Source organism: Myotis yumanensis, unplaced genomic scaffold, assembly GCF_028538775.1.
Source record: "Myotis yumanensis isolate MYYU_CA2020_CCGP unplaced genomic scaffold, mMyoYum1.0.hap1 SCAF_15, whole genome shotgun sequence".
Lineage (NCBI taxonomy): Eukaryota > Metazoa > Chordata > Mammalia > Chiroptera > Vespertilionidae > Myotis > Myotis yumanensis.
Window position 1 is genome coordinate 17,011,879 of NW_027223766.1, and position 21,286 is coordinate 17,033,164.

The window sequence follows — 21,286 nt, forward strand, 5'->3', positions numbered from 1 at the left end:
CACGGCAGGAGGCCTCAGCAGCCTGATGATATATAGTGCATTAATGTTGAAAAGATAAACACATTTGGAGAGCACAGGAAGGGCCTTGTGTTTTTATGTTAGCAGAATGCTTCCTAATGAATAAGAATGTGCTGCTGGCTTCACACAGCCATATGGCAGCTTTTCTAATTTTAGTTGGGTACAGATGCATAATTCTCTGGTTTTACCTTCTAGAACCTTTGAGAGGCTACATAACTTTTCCCGTACTATCGAAACTGTAGTGCTTGGCCAGAAACGGCCTGTCATTGTTTCAATGACTCCTTTGCTCCGCATGGCCCCACCACTGCCGGGTGTGGCAGTCCCTTCACCTGAAATCACCCAGCTCCGAAACGCAGGAAAAGATGAAAATTGTGGGTGTACTCCCACTAGAATCTTAAAATTCGTTGTGGAGGTAACGAGACTTGTGTTTGATGTCAGTCTACTGCAAAATTGAAAGATTTCTTGGTGAGTAACTTTACCCATTTGGAAGCAGAGAAATTAATTCCATTTTTGTCAAAGATTCTATACTTTTTAAAATTTTTATGGATCATCGAGAGAGAAAGGGGGAGAGAGAGCGACATAGATTTGTTGTTCTACTTACTTATGCATTCACTGGTTGATTTTTGTATGTGCCCAGACCAGGGATCGAACTGGCAACATTGCTGTATGGGGACAACGCTCTAACCAAATGAGCTACCCAACCAGGGCCTAAAGATTCTATACATGAAATAATATAGAATTGCTTTTTAAAAAAAATATATTTTGATTGCTTTCAGAGAGGAAGGAAGAGGGAGCGAGAGATAGAAACATCAATGATGAGAGAAAGTCATTGATCGGCTGCCTCCTGCAAGCCCCCCACTGGGGCTCGAGCCCACAACTTGGGCATATGCCCTTGACTGGAACCAAACCTGGGACCTTTCAGTTCGCAGGCCGACACTCTATCCACTGAGTCAAACCAGCTAGGGCAGAATTGCTTTTTATAAAAGCAATTCTCCTCAAGATTGACCGAACATAAATATAACTTTTAATAAACTCTTTACATGTCAGAGAGCTCTAAAAATAGACAGTGCTAAAATTTTTCTATAAATGTGTAAACACTCTATGGATTATCTTTCAGTTGATGTATTTTTAATAATTGACATTTGTTTAAATTAGGACTTTTTATTTATTTTTTAATCTTTACCTGAGGATATTTTTCCATTGATTTTTTAGAGAAGTGATAGAAAGAGGGAAAGACAGAGAGAAATATCAATGTGAGAGAAAGACATCGATTAGTTGCCTCCTGTATGAGTCCTAACCAGGGCCTGGTCCAGGGAGGAGCCTGCAACCAAGGTACAGGTTCTTGACTGGAACTGAACCCAGGACCCTTCAGTCCACAGGCCAACACTCTATCCCAGTGGTTCTCAACCTGTGGGTCGTGACCCCTTTGGCGGTCGAACAACCCTTTCACAGGGGTCGCCTAAGACCATCCTGCATATCAGATATTTACATTACGATCCATAACAGTAGCAACATTACAGTTATGAAGTAGCAACGAAAATAATTTTATGGTTGGGTCACAACATGAGGAACTATATTTAAAAAGCCAGAAGGTTGAGAACCACTGCTCTATCCACTGAGCAAAACCGGCGAGGGCTAAATTAAGACTTTTAAAGGATAGACTGATTTCTGCAAGTTTTCCATAGCCTCTTCAGATGATTTAAAAAGAAAGAAAGAAAAAAGACACCATGAAGAAGAAAAGGAGTTAAACCTCCTTCATAATGGCCCCATCGCCCTGTCCCCCTAACAGACATTAAACAGAATTTAGGTTTTGAAGTCACTGGTGGTGGTTTGCCATTGCTGCTACTGGCGCGGGAACCATTACGTGGCCGTCCCTGAGCCACCACTGCTATTGTTGTGAGGAGACTGGACTCAGTTCTGGTCATGTTTTGTGGGAAGGCCCTTTGAGTGTATGTTTTTAGTTCAGTTGCCTAATAAACAAATAGACTTCCTAACATTACAAGATTCAAAAAGTTACCAAAAATCAATAAATGTTGGTATAGAAGACTATATATAAAGGTCTTTTAAAAAAACAACACCACCACTTTATAATTTTCAAATAGCTAATTGAACTTTTTTAAAAAATATATTTTTATTGATTTCAGAGGCAGGACAGGAGAGGGAAAGAGATAGAAAAAAGAAACATCAATGATGTGAATGAATTGTTGATCGGTTGCCTCCTGCATGCCCCCTACTAAGAATGGAGCCCACAACCCAGGCATGTGCCCTTGACCTGAATCGAACCTGGGACCCCTCAGTCCACAGGCCGATGCTCTATCCACTGAGCCAAACAATCTAGGGCACTAACTGAACTTTTAAAAAGGTATAGCCCAGCCGAGATGGCTCAAGGTTGAGCATCGATCTATGAACAAGGAGGTTGAAGTTCAATTCCTGGTCAGGGTACATGCCCAGGTTGTGGTCTTGCTCCCCAGAAGCGGGTGTACAGGAGGCAGCCAGTCAATGATTCCCATCACTGATGTTTCAATCTCTCTCTCTCCCTTTCTCTTTTCTGAAATCAATGAAAATATTTTTTTTTTAAATATAAACAATTTTTTTTCTTTCTGATTTTGTTGCTGTTCTCACCAGTAAACTTAAATTTTACCTTCAAGTGTTTGCCTGTAGCTGCCAATGATAAAGAGCAGTTTAATCCAGCTGCTTCAAATAATACCCGACTTTCCTTGTGTTTTTAAATCATTTCTATTTCTAGGGATCAAATGCTTCCCTTTTCACCTTTCCTTTTGTTCTGAAAGAAATCACGAATAATAATTACTTACAAAGAAAAGCGTATGGAATATAATATTAGTGATTTTCCTCCAGTTTGTGGTATGACTCATCTTAACACAGTCCCTGAAGAGATGGGGTTTTGTTCTTTCTTTGAAACTGGAAATCTAATTAATTGGTATTGGATTTCTGGAGTGCAGGCAGATGTCGGAGGGCAGTGGATGGGATTGCTCTCCAAGCAGCCACCAGGAGGGAGGGGACACTCAGAGGAAGGTTACAGAGGCATTCTGGCCAGTCTCTACTCAGCGTTTTGCATTGTAAAACTGCACTCGTAAAGATCATAGCCATTTTAGGGTATTGTTTTATCTTTTGGGGAGTGAGGAAGAAAAGGGTAGGATTATTATTTTCGTTGTTATTCTCTTAGGTTGTGTTCTTTATGTAAAAAAAAATAATGGTCAAAGTGCAGAAGGAAGAAATGGAAGTCAGGGCACAGAAGAGAAGTCTTTTTGTAGGACTCTAAAAATTACATGTTATCATCTCTTTATCTCTTTCTCCAGTGTAAGAGTTCTGTCTGAAATAATGAGATCCCCTAAGGTTTTGATCATAGGAATCTCTGGGACAATCTTTTTACAGTTGAGTTTACTGAAGGATATATTTATAACAGAATATATTTTTTATGGTTAATGGCTGCAAAATATAGAGAAGTAAATATAATTTGTAACCACTGAGAAAACTGCCTAAATTAAAAATATTAAATAGTGTGTTTTAGTAATGTACTTGCAAAAGTATAATTATATCTAAGGATTTAAGTTTATTTATATTTGGTACATAAAAATAGCATGCTTTTTACTGAAATGCCTTATACTGATATAAGACAGGGTATTGGGGGTCTGCCAGAAAGAGGTGAAGGGATTGAGAAGTACAGATTGGTAGTTACTGAATGGCCACAGGGATGGAAAGAACAACATAGGGAATATCCTCAGAAATGCTGCGATAACTGTGACTAGTGCCAGGCGGTACTGGAAATAGAAGGGGAGGAACACTGTGTAAAGTATATGATTGTCTAACCACTATGCAGTACCCCTGAAACTAACACAAAATAATATTGAAAGTAACTGTAATTGAAAAATAAAAAGTAAAGTGAAAAAAGATACCAGTGTATGTGCCGTTAACATAATAATATATTGCAAAGGGGTCCTTTTCTTCCTTTTACCTTTTTAAAAAAAATTTTTTTTATTGAGTTTATTTATTTCCGAGAGGAAGGGGGAGGGAGAGAGATAGGAACATCAGTGATGAGAGAGAAACATTGACCAGCTGCCTCCTGCATGCCCCACACTGGGGATCAAGCCCCAAACCCAGGGATGTGCCCTGACTGGGAATCGAACCGTGACCTCCTGGTTCATAGGCGATGCTCAACCATTGACCCACACCAGCCAGGCCTTTTCTTCCTTTTATATAATACTAGAGTGCACAGATTTATATAATCTTGGTGCACGAATTCGTGCACCAGTGGGGTCCCTCGGCCTGGCGGGGATCTGTGGAGCTCTGCGCTGCCGCAGCCACCTTACCCACCAGCTCCTCTGGCTCCAGCCCGCTGTCTGCGTCAATCCCACACTCACACACAGCACGAAGTAGTGCATGAAGCGGCAGGCTGCCAGGGAGGAGCCTGAGCCCGGGCTGGGTGCTGCACCGCTCCTGCCATCCCGGCCCCACTGAGCCTGCCGCCACCACAGCTTGGACGCGCAGGGAGATTATCTGCAGTAGAGGCTCCCGCGAGCTGTGCTCGCCAGCCGTCAGCCTGGTGTCTGAGGCGTCTGTCAGCTGAGCGGCACTTCCACTGAAGGAGTGCACTGACCACCAGGGGGCAGCTCCTGCATTGAGTGTCTGCCCAGTGGTGGTCAGTGCGCATCATAGCTACCAGCCGGTTGTCCAGTTGCTTAGGCTTTTATATACATAGATCAAGGCTCAACTGAACGTTGAACAGAATTAGTAATTACTTCATGAAAAATACCCAAATAACAAAAATTCATGGCCACATTTATTTATTTATTTATTTATTTTAAGCCTTGCCGAAACAAGGCCACCAAAAATTTGGTTGCCTCCAAAAAAAAAAAAAATTGGTTGAGAGAGAAAACATGGCCACTTTAATTTAGAATTCAGTTACATTGATAAAACCTTATTTCTGGCTGTTTTCTATCACCTTATATTATTGACTTTTGAAGAATAGATAACAACCTAGTTGAAAAATACAGCTATTCAATCTTTTATTGAGGACAGGAGTGAAAAGCCCTAAATTCTTTACCCTTTGTATGAGAGTGAAAACTTCCCATCCTCTTAATATACAAATGGTATTTGTCTAAGTATTGCGACATTCAGAGATTTTTTTTTCAAATCACATATTCTACTAATTTAGTTTTAAATTGATCTGGTGAAAATTGTTTTCACTTTTTAAAAAGTCAGGGATTTTGTCTACAGCCATACCATCCTTTACGTGCCTAATCTCATCTAAAAAGTCAGGGATTTCTACAATTTCCGCTTAGACAAACTTTTTGCTAATATTCCTTAGCATTGGTTTTCAGAAGCCAGGCTGAGATTTCCTTGGGGCCAGACGTCCATTCCTACAGTTTCTCTGTGAGGCCATTGACTTTGTCATCTCCTTTCATATCCTGCAGACTCCAACTCGGTTACGGTGTATGTGAAATATTATCAGCTATGGCCAGCCATTTTTATCTCCTCTTTGAATTTAAAGTTAGTTTCTCACAGTTTAGCCCTAAATTGATCTCAGTCTCTCACTTGACAAGAATTATTCATTCCATTTGCACATGTAGCAGGTCACCCCAGGTACAGGCAGAGACCGTAGAACTGAACGGATCCTGGTGCTATTGGTTGATTTCCTTCCTCATGGTGGCCTCCATTCTCTCTAACTGTTGTGTTTTTTTTACTCTGTATAATTAATTTATTAATTATTATTTCTTTCAGTGCCATGCTCAGTAATTTTTTTATTTTTAATTAAAATATAATTTTATGCCCAGCTGGCATGGCTCAGTAGTTGAGCATCAACCTATGAACCAGGAGGTCACCATTTGACTCCCAGTCAGGGCACATTCCCAGGTTGCCAGCTGATCCCCAATAGGGGGTGTGCAGGAGGCAGCTGTCAGTGATTCCCTCTCATCGTTGATGTTTCTATCTCTCACTCCGTCTCCTTTTCCCTCTGAAATCAATAAAAATATATTTTTAAATTAAAAAAATATATAATTTTATATTTATTTTCATTTTTTATTAAATTTATTGTGTTAATGGGATTATATAGGTTTCAAGTGTGCATCTTGTTAGCTGCTTCTTTTCTCCTTTTAAAGATTTAGCAGCTGAATATGATAAAGAGAGAAAAAATATTTTTTATTATTAATAATTGTTCACAATAATTGTTTTTATGTAGTCTTTCCAGTAGAGTCCAAACACATGTTTTGTCAGACCTAAGTCATCTCCTGTTTAAATTTTAGACTCTCACCTTAAATTATATCTGACCTGTAGATTCCTAAAAATAAAAGAAAATGCCCTACAGATACGATTCTCATTCTACATATTTTCGGATAAAAGTCTAAAATTCAGAGTCTGCACGTGTTGCTAGTATATTTAAAATACCCCAGCATGAAAGCTTATCAATGTTTAGGAACCTGCTTGATTGGATTTTAGAAGTTTGTGTTTTAAAATTGCACAAAATATTAATGAATCAATTCAGGAGACTTGTGTCTTCAGAATGATGACCAGAACCTCAAAATGTAAACATCTAGCAAGGTATTGATTGTAAGAGACTTGGAAATACACTGTCACAAATGTTGTTTATTTTTCCCTAAATTATAGCATTATTTTTTTTTAATATTTTATTGATTTTTCACAGAGAGGAAGGGAGAGAGATAGAGAGTTAGAAACATCGATGAGAGAGAAACATCGATCAGCTGCCTCCTGCACACCCCCCACTGGGGATGTGCCCGCAACCAAGGTACATGCCCTTGACCGGAATCGAACCTGGGACCTTTCAGTCCTCAGGCCGACGCTCTATCCACTGAGCCAAACTGGTTTCGGCATTTATAGCATTATTATAGACACCACAGAAAGCAATAACTCCTTATGTTGTGATATCAGAATCTCGTATGACAAATGGCCTGACGTTTTCTAGGGCTCAGCGACAGGTAGGGAGTTTGTGTTGCTTCCTATCTCACTCTTCCCAACATTAACCTAAATTAAGTCCATTCTTTTAAAAGAATAACACCACCAGTTGGGCCAGTGGAAGGACAAAAGAACGTGGGACCTGAGAGAATAGGAGATGCTCTGTCCCTTACCTGATGGTTTGTTGTTTAAGACTGTTCTTCTCAGGAAGTCCTTTCTCCCAATATTGACCCGCCCAGGCGTTCCGTTCCCCGCACCCTGGGGGCCAGTGGGCCTAAAGTTAGAAGAAATCAGTCTCTTTTTCCACCCACCCTCAATGCCAGTCACCTCTACATTTCTGGGAATAAGTGACAGCAGTGGGTCTAGTCTGTCAGTCAGCCCCCAAATATAGGCTTCTGAAGGACAGTGCTGGCCACTGTGGGTACTAAACAGCTCCCCTCCCTGAAACTTACCTCTGGTGGGGATAGTGCACTATTTCATGCACTGAGCGGCTCACTGCAGAAGGTGGGGAGACCAGGATTCCCTCCGAGGAAGATGGATCAGAATCTCATGCAAAGGCCTCTCCTATCTGCAAATTCTGCCGGACCCTCTCTGGGGAGGTCCTCTCACCTACACCGTGTGAGAATCACTGCTGCCGCCGAAAGGTGTCACTGAGGGGAGGGAGAGGCCCCTGTGAGCAGTTAAGAGGCAGGGGAAAGGCTGTGAGTTACTCACTCTCCAGGATGTTGTGGCACATGCTCCTATACACCGGCTGCCACACGACTAGAGACAAAAATAAGTAGAAATACCACAGGACCACATAAATATATAATGTCTATTATATGGGCTTTGAGAGTTGGTATTTAGTATCAGGGATCCTTAGATCCGAAGCCTGCTGGGCCCTCTGAAATACAGGGCTGTTAAATTACAGTAGTTCCCCTCCGATCACACACATTCCAAGACCCCCAGTGGATGCCTGAAACCGAGGATAGTACAGAACCCCACATACACTGTTTCTTCCTCTACATACCTACCTATTATAAAGTTTAACTTATAAATTAGGCACAGTAAGAGATTAATAATAACATGATGAAATAGAACAGTTGTAAAAATATACTATAATAAACGTTATATGAATGTGATCGATCTCTCTCAAAATATGTTATTGTGCTATACTCCCCTTTCCACTTAAAGGAAGCACTTTACGGCTTCTCTTTGGCATATTTGCATTGCCAGCATTACTACTCTTGAGTTTTGATAAAATCAGGGTAACTGGAACACAAGCACCATGATGTTGCAACAGTTGATTGATAACCGAGATGACTACTAGGTGACTGGTGTGTGGGAGCGCCTACAGCATGCAGATACTGGGCAAAGGGATGATTAACAGGGGGGAAGGGGGGAAGGGGGAGGACTGTGAGATTTCATCACCCTGCTCAGAATGGTGCACAGTTTAAAACTTATGAATTATTTATTTCTGGAACTTTTAATTTAATATTTTCAGACCATTGTTGACTGAGTAACTGAAACCACGGATAAGGGGGCTGCTATAGGTGAACATTAGATGAAGCCACAGGTGGTGGTACCAGTCTTGTCCCTGGACTGGTGGGTAGGAAAGTGAGCAGAAAGTGATGAGAAATCTACAGCTTTACCAAGTGAACTGGCCAAAAAAAAAAAAAAATATATGCCCCAATATGCATTTATTGGGGTTCTAGGAAACTGGGAATGGGGGTGTCATATGCAGTAATTTTCTGGAGAGCCTGAGCTATTTCGTTCCTAAATTGGGCTGAGACTAAGCCTGCAGATAGGACAAATGTTGAGGACCCTAACAGTCAAGAGCTAGGTCAGGAAGGCAGCAAGAAGGAAACATGAAGTGAAGACTGACAAATGCATACAGTCCCGAGTTATAAAGGCCACCAGACGAGTCATATCTGTGTTTATAGCTGAGGAGGTTACAATTAGATCTGAGGAGGTGAGTCAGGAATGTAGCGTAACTGAAAAAGCAGATACAGTCTGTTTATGACAAGCTCTTGGCTTGGAATTTAGTAAGGAGGAGCCAATAATTAAAACTATGCTAGTAGCAAGTTCCATTTGTTAACTCTATAGATTTTTAAAAATATATTTTTATTGATTTTTAGAGAGAGAGGAAGGCAGAGGGAAAGAAAGAGAAGCATCCATGTGAGTGAAACATTGATCTGCTGCCTCCTGCACGCCCCCTACTGGAGATTGAGCCCAAGTGCCCTGACAGGGAATCAAACCAGCAACCTTTCGGTGCACAGGCTGATGCCCAACCAACTGAGACACACTGGCCAGGGTACTTGATAGTTTTTCAAGTGTGTTTTACATATCATCCCATTCACTTCTGTCGAAGTTTATATGTATAGAAGGCACATACTAGGTCTTAAAAACTTGACGTGACTTGCTCTGTCTCTGACTTCTGCTAAGTGGCTGGGCTCAGGCTTGAACTACACAGGTCATCTCCGTTCCACTGGGAAAGATACACTCGGGGGCTCTCATCACAGGAGTGGCAAGATTCGCAGCACCTGCGTAATTTCCCTAACTTTATTTTCTAGGTTCTCATGTGCAAATTAAACTTTACAGGTTTCCAAAATACTGTGTAAAATACCTTTTTACAAAAAATAATAGTAGTAATAAAAGAGGCAGCAAAATTTACCAAGATCATGAAAGCAGGTTGATTCTGAGTACTAAATTGATTTACGGTTTCCTTTATTTGCATTTAATTGCAGTGATAACATGCAGTGTAAACAAGGATATAATTTATTCAGGTACAGATAATTGGTACATGGTTTCTGTGTTGTTTTCTAACAAGTTGCCGATATGTATCTGCTATGCTTTAAACCTCTTTGGGTGTTCTTGAAACAACTGTAAGATGTGTATTGACAAATATGCATCTGTTTCTTCGGGGAGAATTTTCCATGTTGGAATGTTTTCCGGGCCTGAAGGCTGCCTTGCACATTTTAATCCAGGAGCACATGGTATTCACCTCTGTACCAGATGAAAGGGTGGGCGGCCACTGGAATTCTCTGGATGCCTGGTAGGATGCCTTGCCTCTCTGCCTTAAGCAGCTAAGCGCCTTCTACAAGACGGGGACCAAATCTTTCTGGTTACTTTAAATGTGAATGTGACAAGAGGTGGAGCAGGACAGGAGTCAAGGTGGTCATTCTAGAGCAGTGGTTCTCAACCTTCCTAATGCCGCGACCCTTTAATACAGTTCCTCGTGTTGTGGTGACCCCCAATTTCATTGTTACAAATTGAACATAATTAAAGCATAGTGATTAATCACAAAAACAATATGTAATTATATATGTGTTTTCCGATGGTCTTAGGCGACCCTGTGAAAGGGTCGTTCGACCCCCAAAGGGGTCGCGACCCACAGGTTGAGAACCGCTGTTCTAGAGTGACACAAACGAGCAGCCCTAGCAGGTTAGGCGCCCCTCTGTTCCTTCTTCAAATGTGTGCAGGTGACTGTACTACTGAATTCAGAACAGCAGACCCTCCGTCTTCCTAGTTTGGGGAATCTCTTGAGTAGAAAGTGATTGTGTCATAGGACATAGCAATTTCATAAACTAGAAAAAACGCTTTTTGGGGACTAGTATAAAGCCACTAAACTCATTTCCTCGGCAGCCTGAGAGGGAGCAGAGCTGCAGGTTCTGGAGGCGAAGAGTGAGTGTTCTGGCTCCTGCTTCAGCAGCTTCTCGCGTTCAGGGCCAGTGGGGATGTGCTCCAACTCTTTTACAGTCATATCTGATCCCGCTGGAGACCTAAAAGTCATTACAATAAAAATGTTTCTGTGTCACTCTGTCCTTGAAATCGCACTGCCATTTAATTCACACTTACGTTTGTTGCAGAGAAAGCAGCGGCTGCCAACATAGACGAGGTGCAGAAGTCAGACGTGTCATCCACGGGGCAGGGTGTCATCGACAAGGATGCGCTGGGGCCCATGATGCTGGAGGTAGCACACCTCGTTTGGTTCTGTAGTTTACAATGTTGTCCATCTTTTCACATGATTACATTCGTTTTCAGGTGAACCTAGTTTAAGGATAATGCAGTTAATTTTCACTCCTGAGATCGAAGTACTGCTTACCTCTTGGGTTTATTAACATGTCTCTCTCTCTTCTGGCTCCCGATTCCAGCAGATCTACATTTCAAATGAATGATCTAGAATGAAACTGACTAGACCAGAATATAAATTAACAGGCTTTCACTGCCAGTTGAGCATTCATTTTGGAAAATCATGTTCACAATTCCTGTTAAATTCTGATATATTTCAGTTTGAAATTTTCCCCAAATTCTTAGATTTTATGTATGTCATATACATATGCCTTATATATATATATACAGGTTAAAATTTGAGAGCCAGAAAAGGGTTTATGCTTTCTATTTAGGCAACTTCAAACTTGTTTATCTCATAAAGATAAAAACTGAATAGGCAGAACTTTTCAGATAAGGATCACAATTGTAATGGTTGGTCTTAACTGCTTGCTCTTTATTAACTTGAGGGAGTTTTATGATCAGAATTTGTAAAGTTCAGCTTTCCTATTTTATTAACTAGCACAGTATTTAACACCCAGTACTGTGCTGTACCTATTCCAGAATTAAATTCAAGATGTAGGCTATGGTAAGATGAGGGGGAAATAGCAGCAAACATATCACAAGAAGCAGAGGGGCCCTGAGACATAAATTATGTCAGTTCTCAGGATAATTCCCTCTGCTGATAGGATGAGATTGAAAAGCGCCACATGCCCAGAAGCTTCGCAGCAGGCACATACATATAAGAAATTGGGATTTTTAATGCAAAGATAACCAGTAATCACTCCTTTTTTTTTCAATTGGTTCATAAGGTGATTTATACTTTTAGAAAATTGAATTCTGTGAATATCTACCATATAATTGGAAGGTGGGGGGTGGGCACAGAAAAAATATATATAAGATTGTCTGGCGCAGTCTTTGTAGTATTTAGAAATTACTAAGTTCATTCTCTGGGGCCGGACCTGCTGCCAAAAGACTCTAAGTGACCCATGTTGGCCCTTGCTTGTTTCTCTTGATTCACTGGCTTGAAATCCTCCAACTACAATTTTCAGGGAAAAAGCAAAAACATTGAACCTGCTTTTCCAGAGTCAACAGGCAAGGAAAGGCCAGAGAGCAGCTTCCCACTTGGTTCTTAGAAGCAAATAAGAAAATTCTAGGTGGACTGTTTAGAATTAGACGAAAGAAGGAGATAACTTCTGTGAAAAACATCTTGGATTACAAATAAAATTGATTTGAAAATTATAGTAATCCAAGTTATTATAATTAGGAAACTTTCATATGTCTGTGTTTATTCTTTATATCAGAAGACAAAAATTAAGGTAGGGTGGGAACTCCTGGGAAAATTTCTGAGCTGCTAAAAAGAAATGCTTAGAGTAACCACAAGGCTGTGACTCAAACCCTTTGAGAGCACCTTCATTAAGTGTAGAAATCAGATTGCTAGATGTCCGTGGGCCTTATCTCATAAAAGTAAACCACATTTTTGCTGTTTCAAAATAGTCTTCTGAAATCCAGTGCACTGAGCAAATCCCAGTGTGGCTGGGCGTTACTGCTGAATCTGTTCGAGAGGTAATGCTTGAATCTGGTGACTTAGCGTTTGGATCTCAGTCTTCATCTCTGTTAGCATGTCATTATAATTTAAACAGAGAAAACTTGTTCTTGTCGAGCTGTTCCTAGGCATAGATGCACACTCATGCTTACATCATAGCGTAGTGGTTGCTAGGCAACAAAACCCAATGTCAGCTTTTTTCATCAGAGCATTTCGTAGTGAGATTTTAAAAACAACACAGACAGTTCTACAAGATGAAACATTTTCCTCTTTCAGTTATATTAAGCCACATATCAGTCTTTCTGCCAGAGTACAAAAGCAAAAGGAAGCTACACGCACTTTCGAAAGTGAACTCTACATAATGCAATTATGAAAATCCCTGATGAATTTGTATCTAAAGCGATGAGCTTAAAAGGACACTTGGTACATAAGTAATCAGCTGACTTCCTGTCCCCCCTCACAGACACACATGGTTGTACACACACACACACACACACACACACACAGGGTTTTCCAGGGTTGGTGCCAACCTATTCTGGAAGGCCATTTACATATAGTTTTTCTTTGCCCCAGCATATTGCTTATACCATTGGTAAGTTCTAATTTGAGAGAGCTCTTAGTTTTGTGATAAAAATTGAATTAAAGCTGGAATATACTTAAAGAACACTCACAAAATATGAGCCTGTAAAGTAATAACTTAAGGAAAAAAAACACCTAGGGGAAAAGTAAGCATTGCCCCATACATACATACTATACCAATATGTACATGTAATATTCATGTTGAAAACAGTCGTAAACGCATAGCATAGAGAAAGTGTATGGCATCAACTGGGTAGACCAGGGGGTGCTTCTCCAGGAATGCCTATCAATATCAAACCTTTTCTAGTCCTGATCACTCACCTGACAGCTCTGACAAGCAGGGCTCAGGAAGGGAAACTCACTGAGCTCCCAGCCATGGCATCACTGAGGAAACACGCTGGGAAAGGGCCTGGGGTGAGCGCGGGGTAGAGCACTCTCACTGTCATCATCCAGGCACAGCTCTGGAGGCAGGCGCTCCTGCACTAGCTCCCGCCCGCCTGTCAGCTCCCTCCAGAGCTGTAATAGTAAAATGGGAGTGTGTTTAAGGCACAGGAAACATGCTCGATAGCTACCATTACTATCTTTATTTCCTGAAATGATCCTAGATTCCTCATCTCCTTCCCTAATCTAGATTGGAATGACAAGGAAAACTAAGGCTATGTACCCATTACAGGAAAAATGCTACTGTTATCTAGATGATGTAGGAGCCTGCATCCCGTAGACGGACCAGTTAACTTTCAGTTCTCACTATCACAAACCAGAGCCTCACGTCTCAGGACAGTGCCAGCCACATCTATGCCTAAGGTTCCGACAAAGACTGGTTTGTCACATCAGAGAGATTGCTCAGACTCTGTCCCCATGTACGTCAAACAGTAAAAGACTGATGTTTCTCCAAAGGTCTGAGATCATCTGCAATTCTTTCCATTTAAACCCGGTAGTTTTAAAGGTAGTAAAATTGGGGGTTGGGGTGATTCTTGGCATTTATCCTTAAATTGGGGGGGAATTATCAGTGACCCCTTCCGTTGTATTGGGAGACTGTACAACATTACTTTGTATTGGGTTGGTCACAAACTTGTTGTTGGCCCTCTGGAATAGCGCCACCTCATTTTGAAAATACAGATAAGTACCTGTAGTTTTACTTGGCAATAATTACCTCCTGGTAAATTACCGGAGTTAGTGTTTGTCATTTAGTTTGTAACAAGCAACCTGATCTGGGCTCTCTCCCACCTACTACGATGAAGTAATTTCACCAACAGAAAACGTGTTGTTTCTGAAAACTAGGAGAGGGCGAGAGAGATCGCTTTTCTAGCCATGTGTGAATTATGTATTTCCCTTAAAAGATCATTCCCTTCTTAACAATTGCATATGGTTCTATGTCGTATCTTTTCTAACACAATCCATGTCTTTTCCCTCAGGCCCTTGATGGGTTCTTCTTTGTAGTGAACCTGGAAGGCAACGTTGTGTTTGTCTCAGAGAATGTGACACAGTACCTAAGGTATAACCAAGAGGAGCTGATGAACAAAAGTGTATATAGCATCCTGCATGTTGGGGACCACACTGAATTTGTCAAAAACCTGCTGCCAAAGTCTATAGGTAAAGGATTGTCTGCTGGGTCTCTCCTCACTCCCCTGCCCTCCCCCAGTGCACACATCGTCCCGGTTAGAGGGCTGAGAGAGAACTGGAATGTGTCACCGGGGCGTCTAGAAGTGCTGTGTTAATATTGAAGCTTAGGAGCCATGGAGAAAAGGACATTGGCAGACATTGATCTTGATTGAGCGTTTCGGTCCTATATTTAAAGTACATGAAAATAATTCCGCTGGCAAGTACTCATGGCAACTGTTTTCATGGGGTTTGTTTTGTTGTTGTTATTTAAGAAGCTGCCAAATTGCCTCCCACTCTACCCAGTGCCAGCGACTATGTTGTCCTTTTCTCCATGACTGTCTAAGAAGTAGAAGGTCATGAGAAGTTTGAGATTCAACCTATTTCAAGTCCGGCTGGTAAAAAAAAGTCTGGACGTGGGTGCGTACAGCTTTCTAAAAGTAAGATGTTCAGAAACGAGTGGGTGTCGAGGGCTCGCATGCTCTCAGCCCCAGAGCTCCAAATGGGCTCTTCCATTTCACAGACCAGCGGCCCAGCAGGTGTCTCCATCAGGTACTGCCTCCTTAGCCCCTCCCTGTGCCCAACTCCTGCTTCCTCGCCTGCGCTGTTGGTGATCATTAAGGCCCATATTAAACTGGGTGGTTCACAGCGTGGGCCCACTCTATTTGCTGCTCTGGAATATGGCTGTTCCCGCTTACTAAGTGGTTCTTTTTTAAATATTCTCACTTAAACTGATGATGCTAAGAACATCTTCACGGAGAAAAAGAAGTGCATATTTTAAGAGAGAATAAGGTCAAGTCCTGAGTTAGCAAGTATTTCTGTTCTTTTTCTTAAGACTGTTTATATTAACTGGTTTTATCGCTACCACAGTAAATAGGCAAAGGTCTTTTCAAATTCCATTACGGCTGGCCTTTCCCTGATATGATAACCCCTTATTCAAAGTGACTTGCAAGAGTAATACAGAATATATGAATACTAGTGTGAGATTCTTCTATTATATTGTCTAGTAAATGGGATTTTTTATTTCAAGTAACTAATATTTTCAAATCTCTTCAGTAATTTTATGACTTCCTCAAAGGACCTATACTTATTAATTCACTATTATTAATACACTTGTCTAAGGAGTTCCTTGCCTTACTTTATATTGTATTTTTTTATACTTTCAAATTACTTATTAACCTGAGTTAATAAGAGCTCTTTTTCCTTTGATTACTCTGTGTAGTCCTCATTATGTAAATAAGCTTGTAAGAATGCTGGTGATGAAATTGACTTCTCAAATGTCTGCATCGACGTATAAAGTTAGCTCTGGTTCCTTCTATAATTCTAAAATGGTTTCTTGCTGTTAACTTGATAATTGCCTTTTTCTCTCTAGCATGCGTTTCCTTTTTTACTCCTTTACAGCCCAGTGGCTGTAGGATTAACATTGCATTCGCCGAAACACCCATGACATCTAGTTGGCCCATTCAGTGCTTTCTAACCAGTGACTTTTTCTTTTTAAATATATTATTACTGATTTCAGAGAGGAAGGGAGAGGGAGATAGAAACATCAGTGATGAGAGGGAATCAGTGATTGGCTGCCTTCTGCACAACCCCTACTGGGGATCAAGCCCAAAACCTGGGGATTGAACTGTGACTTCCTGGTTCATAGGTTGATGCTCAACCACTGAGCCATGCTGGCTGGCTAAAAGTGAACCAGGTTTTGGATTCAGTCCCCCATCAGGGTACATACAGGAGGTGCCCTTTGGATGTTTCTCTCTCACACAGATGTTTATCTCTCTCTCCCTCTCCCTTTCTCTCTCTAAAATCAATTTCTAAAATATTTTAATGCATGCTACAGTTGGTACCACTTACAGATTTTTGAGTAGGGGCAACATATAAAATTGGAATGCAAGTAGATTCAAATAAATTTCCAAGAAATCAAAGTTAGAAAAACCTCAAAATGGAGAACTATAGTATTCTGTTAATAAATAGTCAAGATCTGAACTTGAAGGGAAGGGTAAAAAGACATTCTGAAAATTCCTAGAATTTTCCCAAGATGAAACATTTACCCAAGAATGTTTCTCCTCTAGATTATGAAATTACAATAGAAAAGGATAAGCGCTATATAAAAATAAAATGACTCTATGCTTCCTGTATATTTTGATAATTTGGCAGTGGTGAGTCTCACGTTGGTTTCTTTATAATTTCGGATTTCTTTGCCTTGCTCAGTGAACGGGGGATCTTGGTCTGGCGAACCTCCCAGGCGCAACAGCCATACGTTCAATTGTCGAATGCTGGTGAAACCTTTGCCTGAGTCTGAAGAGGAAGGTCATGATAACCAGGAAGCACATCAAAAATATGAAACTATGCAGTGCTTTGCTGTCTCTCAACCAAAGTCCATCAAGGAAGAAGGAGAAGGTAGGATGAAATCTCTAGTATATTTTATGTATTCGTGTATTTATTATTATGCTGCTTCTTTCACACTTTATAATATAAAATTAGTGGCCACACAAAGAAAAATTTAGAGATGTCTTTTTTGTTTGTTTTTTCCACCTACTTAAGAATTTTTATGATAAATTTTATTTGTAAGTCTTTAAAACAACTCAATAGACTTTTCTGCAGTGACGGCATTGTTTTGTATCATCAATGTCCAGCATAGCAGCCACTAACTACATGTGGCTATTGAGCATTTGAAATGCGATTGGGAGACTGAGTTTTTCTCTTTTATTAAATTTACATTAAATAGCCAGGTGTGGCTAATGGCTGCCCTGTTAGTGGCTGAACCTCTGGGGGAGCCTGGACTCCTGGGATGAGCTGCTGCGAGCTGTGAGCCACAGCCTAGAAAAGTGCACATGGTACAGAGAGCATTTTCATGTACAGTGGACCCTTGAACCATTCAGTGGTTGAGGCGCTAATCCCTGCATCATCAAAACTCCACGTATAACTTTCGACTTTCCAAAAACAGTTTTAATTAATAGCCTAGTGTTGATCAGAAGCCTTACCGATAATAGTCAATTAGCACATAATTGTATATTGCTTGGATTATATCCTTGCAATAAAGTGAGCTAGAGAAAAGAATGCTATTAAGAAAACCATAGGAAGAAAAAATAAGTTTACAGTACTATATGTATTTATTGAAAAATAATCCATGTCTAAGTTGGGCCTGTGCAGGGGAAAGTGGTGTTGTGTAAGGGTCAACTGTACTTCAAGGGATTAGTGGATTCCATATAGTTTATCCATGGATGCTGGGTCCACAGTGATACTTAAGAGAGGATACAGATGGGAGTGGGGAATGGAGGGGGTTTCAGACTCTAAGTTCTTAGACTCTTCCCCTTAAAGAGAAGCTGGTATATAGTATCCACCCCTGCACCCTCCAAGCAAACCATTCACAGCTGAGGGTCATGCTGTAATATGAGACATGCCTAGAGTGCGTTCTGCATGCGTAGAGAAGGGGGAGCTGAGGACCATGTGGGCAGAAGCATCATTCTTAGGCTCTACTGAGCTCTCTGAACAGGAGTTTGCTCTAGAATCAAGTGAAGTCAACAGTAGCAGTGTCAGAATGTAATAAGGATTACATGGCTGTGCCTGAACCATGATTGGCATTATGTCTAGTTATTTAGTCCCTTTAAAAAAAATATGTAAGTAATTTTTAATTTAAATTGTATTAGGAAGTAATAGAGCTGTCATAGACAATACATAGTTCTTCAAAATTAAGTTTATACATAGGTATGGAATGTCGAAAGATTTTATTCACTTGTATGTGACAGAGTAAGTACTGCTGATTCATCCATCTATGATAATATTCAAAAGTAGTATAAACAGATATAGCTGAGCTCATTTTGTGTTGGTGTGGTATAGTTACATATTCTGGGACATTTGAAATCTGATTCTGGGTGCTAGCTCTCAGTATGAGTAGAGTTTCTGAGCCATGGTGCGCTCAGGTTCAGGTCCTGGTTTCACCCAAGTTTTGCATGATGCTGAGCATGTTACTTAAACTTTGTGGTTGGTTTTCTCCTCTGTTAAATGGAGGTAATGCTATCGCCAACCTCAAAGAGTTGTTAAGAGAGTTAAATGAATTGGTAGCGTATAGAAGCAGCTGGACAGATGTCCATCTCATAGTAAGTGCTCAGAAATGTAGTGTTTATTATCTTAAGGATGAGGATTATATTTAATTTGTGATGCCCGTTATTACTGGATATGTTTGAAGAAATTTTTTCCTAAATTTAAAGGTGAATAATCATAAATTCCTAACATAAGATACGAAGAGACTCTTTTTAACAACCTTTTACTCAGCATTTTTTGAAATTGAAAAGGGTTACGCCATGCGCTCTGCATGTTACAAAGATGAATGAAACATTTCCTGTTCTCCAGAAGTGGACATAGATGCATAAAACAGTTGCAGTGGGTGTGGAGTAAACACTTAGCACCAGTTCTGTGGGAAACCAGCCACGGCCAAGATTCTGAACTTGGCACACGCTGCATTTTCTAGGATTTGTTTTCCAATTCTGAGTCTAGACCTAGTTCATCTTCTTTATTTTAAATTGCATATAGCCACCATAGGGTTATTTACATAGTTTAGTAGAAGGTATATCTAGTTTTCCTTGTTGTTGTAAACCTGAAACTCAAGAGGCAACCCCTGACAAAGCAGCGTGTCAGATTTTGGTTTTCATCATTTCTCTACTTTGTTATGAATTCAGCTGGTTGTTAGGGTCTGCCGTTTCATAAGAAAGGATTCCATTCTTCTCCGTCATTGGGTGGACGGATTCAGGTTGCTAACGCTAGGACGGTGGATATTCTTTTATCACATGTATCGTGTGGCTTCAGCAGTTTATCCTCAGCTCCCCCGGCTCATCCTACACAGCTCACCCCTCCCCCTCCCCAGCTGCTTCCCACTTCAGTGGAGGAGAGCATAGAGCCGGTGAAAAGCAGAGGTACATGGCGTTTTGTCACTCTCTCCCTTGTTGATTTACAAGCTGTGCTGTCATAAATACACTTGAGTTTGTTTGAATCACTAAAAGGCCTAATGTGATAACCCTAAGTGTCTCCGATTGAAGATTTGCAGTCCTGCTTGATCTGTGTGGCAAGGAGAGTCCCCATGAAGGAAAGACCGGTTCTTCCCTCATCAGAAAGTTTTACTACTCGCCAAGATCTCCAAGGTAAACTTTCTTTGCAAAGGAGACCAAAGAAATCATTTCAGATGCTTGCGTATTTGTCATGCAAGGAACGTGCTTAGACGGTGGCAGACGCAGGGACCCGTGGCTGCTGGGTAGACTCACTGAGGAGCTGGAGGACGGGCCAGGGAGGGACAATGGTTTTCATTATCTGCCCTTTTGGTCCATGTACTACTATAAATAAATAAATTTTCATCTTTTAAAATTTTAATTGTTTCCATAGTAGTGGGTCAGCACGTAGGTATAATGCTTGCTGTATTCACTAGGCAAGATCACATCACTGGACACGAGCACCATGCGGGCTGCCATGAAGCCCGGCTGGGAGGACCTGGTAAGGAGGTGCATTCAGAAGTTCCATGCCCAGCACGAGGGGGAGTCTCTGTCTTATGCCAAGAGGCATCACCATGAAGGTAAGCGCCTCCAAAGGAGAGTTTTTTTTAACTTGATTTTGCTAAACTGCTATTTCCTGCGGGAGCTTTCTCTGAGGCTCACCTCGCAGACTTGGGTCTGGCTACTCTGTGTGTCCGTGTGTGCCATGCCCAGAAAACCCTGCCTTCTGAAGGACGTTTTCACGGGGGTCGCCATAGGACAGGAAAGTGAGATGAGGGACATAGACTTGGACATGATGATTTCACGGAGCAGATGAAAGGAAAGGGAAAGAGTTCGTTGTCTTTGATTCTAAGACTTCTAGATGTATAAGACAATAAGGTACCATCTAATATCAAAAGAAATGTCTTAATCGTAAGGAGGAAAGAGGAATTAAGTGAAATTTGTGAATTTTTTATTGAAGTGACTAGCCCTCCTTCCAGATGCTGATCACTGAAGGCTACCCAGATGTTTCTGGAAGGGTCAGAAAGATGAGGTGGCTTGCCTGAGATCATAAATTAATTAATAGGACAGCTGGAACTAAACCCAAGACTTCAGTCATGTCTCAGTGCTAATCGCCGCCCTTATTGAGCACCTGATCTTGTCTGGCACTGTCCGTTATCTTCCCGTTATCTCACGGGCCCGCTGTGAAGCAGGCACTGTGACTCCTGCTGCAGACAGCAGCTGGCACAGGTGAGGTGGCGGCTCCTGGGCAGGTAGTAAGTGTGGGCACTGGGCGTTCATCTGGCCCATCCTGCCTGTCACTCCACTGTGCTGCCCCCAGAGTTCTTCCACAGAATCCCTTTTCCTCACGGGCTTCCTGGATGTTTGTTAAATTGAGGCGAACAAAGGAGAACTTTGTCTTCCTTGTGGGCACCTATGTCCACAGCTGGGGGCCAGGCTGCTTGTGAGGACCGGGGGCAGGACAGGGTGCCTCGCCACTCAATTTGGCAAGTTGTCTGCAGTTTTGCAGAGAAAAGTTGTAACTCATTATTGCAAGTAGAGTTTTAGTTTGGCATCCTCCATTTCATGGGCATCCGCAACCTTGGCATTTACCAGTAGTGTTTATATG

General features: G+C 41.3%; 1 protein-coding gene across 6 annotated transcripts in view; it reads left to right on the top strand.

Annotated features, from left to right (window-relative positions):
* The window catches only part of NCOA2 (nuclear receptor coactivator 2), a 268,578-nt gene that overhangs the window by 204,136 nt on the left and 43,156 nt on the right, over nucleotides 1-21,286 (top strand). For all 6 annotated transcript variants that reach the window (XM_070392625.1, XM_070392631.1, XM_070392628.1 and 3 more), the window contains 5 exons: nucleotides 10,794-10,897; nucleotides 14,515-14,692; nucleotides 16,907-17,095; nucleotides 19,732-19,833; nucleotides 20,115-20,258. In XM_070392625.1, coding sequence (XP_070248726.1) covers nucleotides 10,794-10,897; nucleotides 14,515-14,692; nucleotides 16,907-17,095; nucleotides 19,732-19,833; nucleotides 20,115-20,258 — 717 coding nt within the window. The remainder of the gene's footprint in view (nucleotides 1-10,793; nucleotides 10,898-14,514; nucleotides 14,693-16,906; nucleotides 17,096-19,731; nucleotides 19,834-20,114; nucleotides 20,259-21,286) is intronic.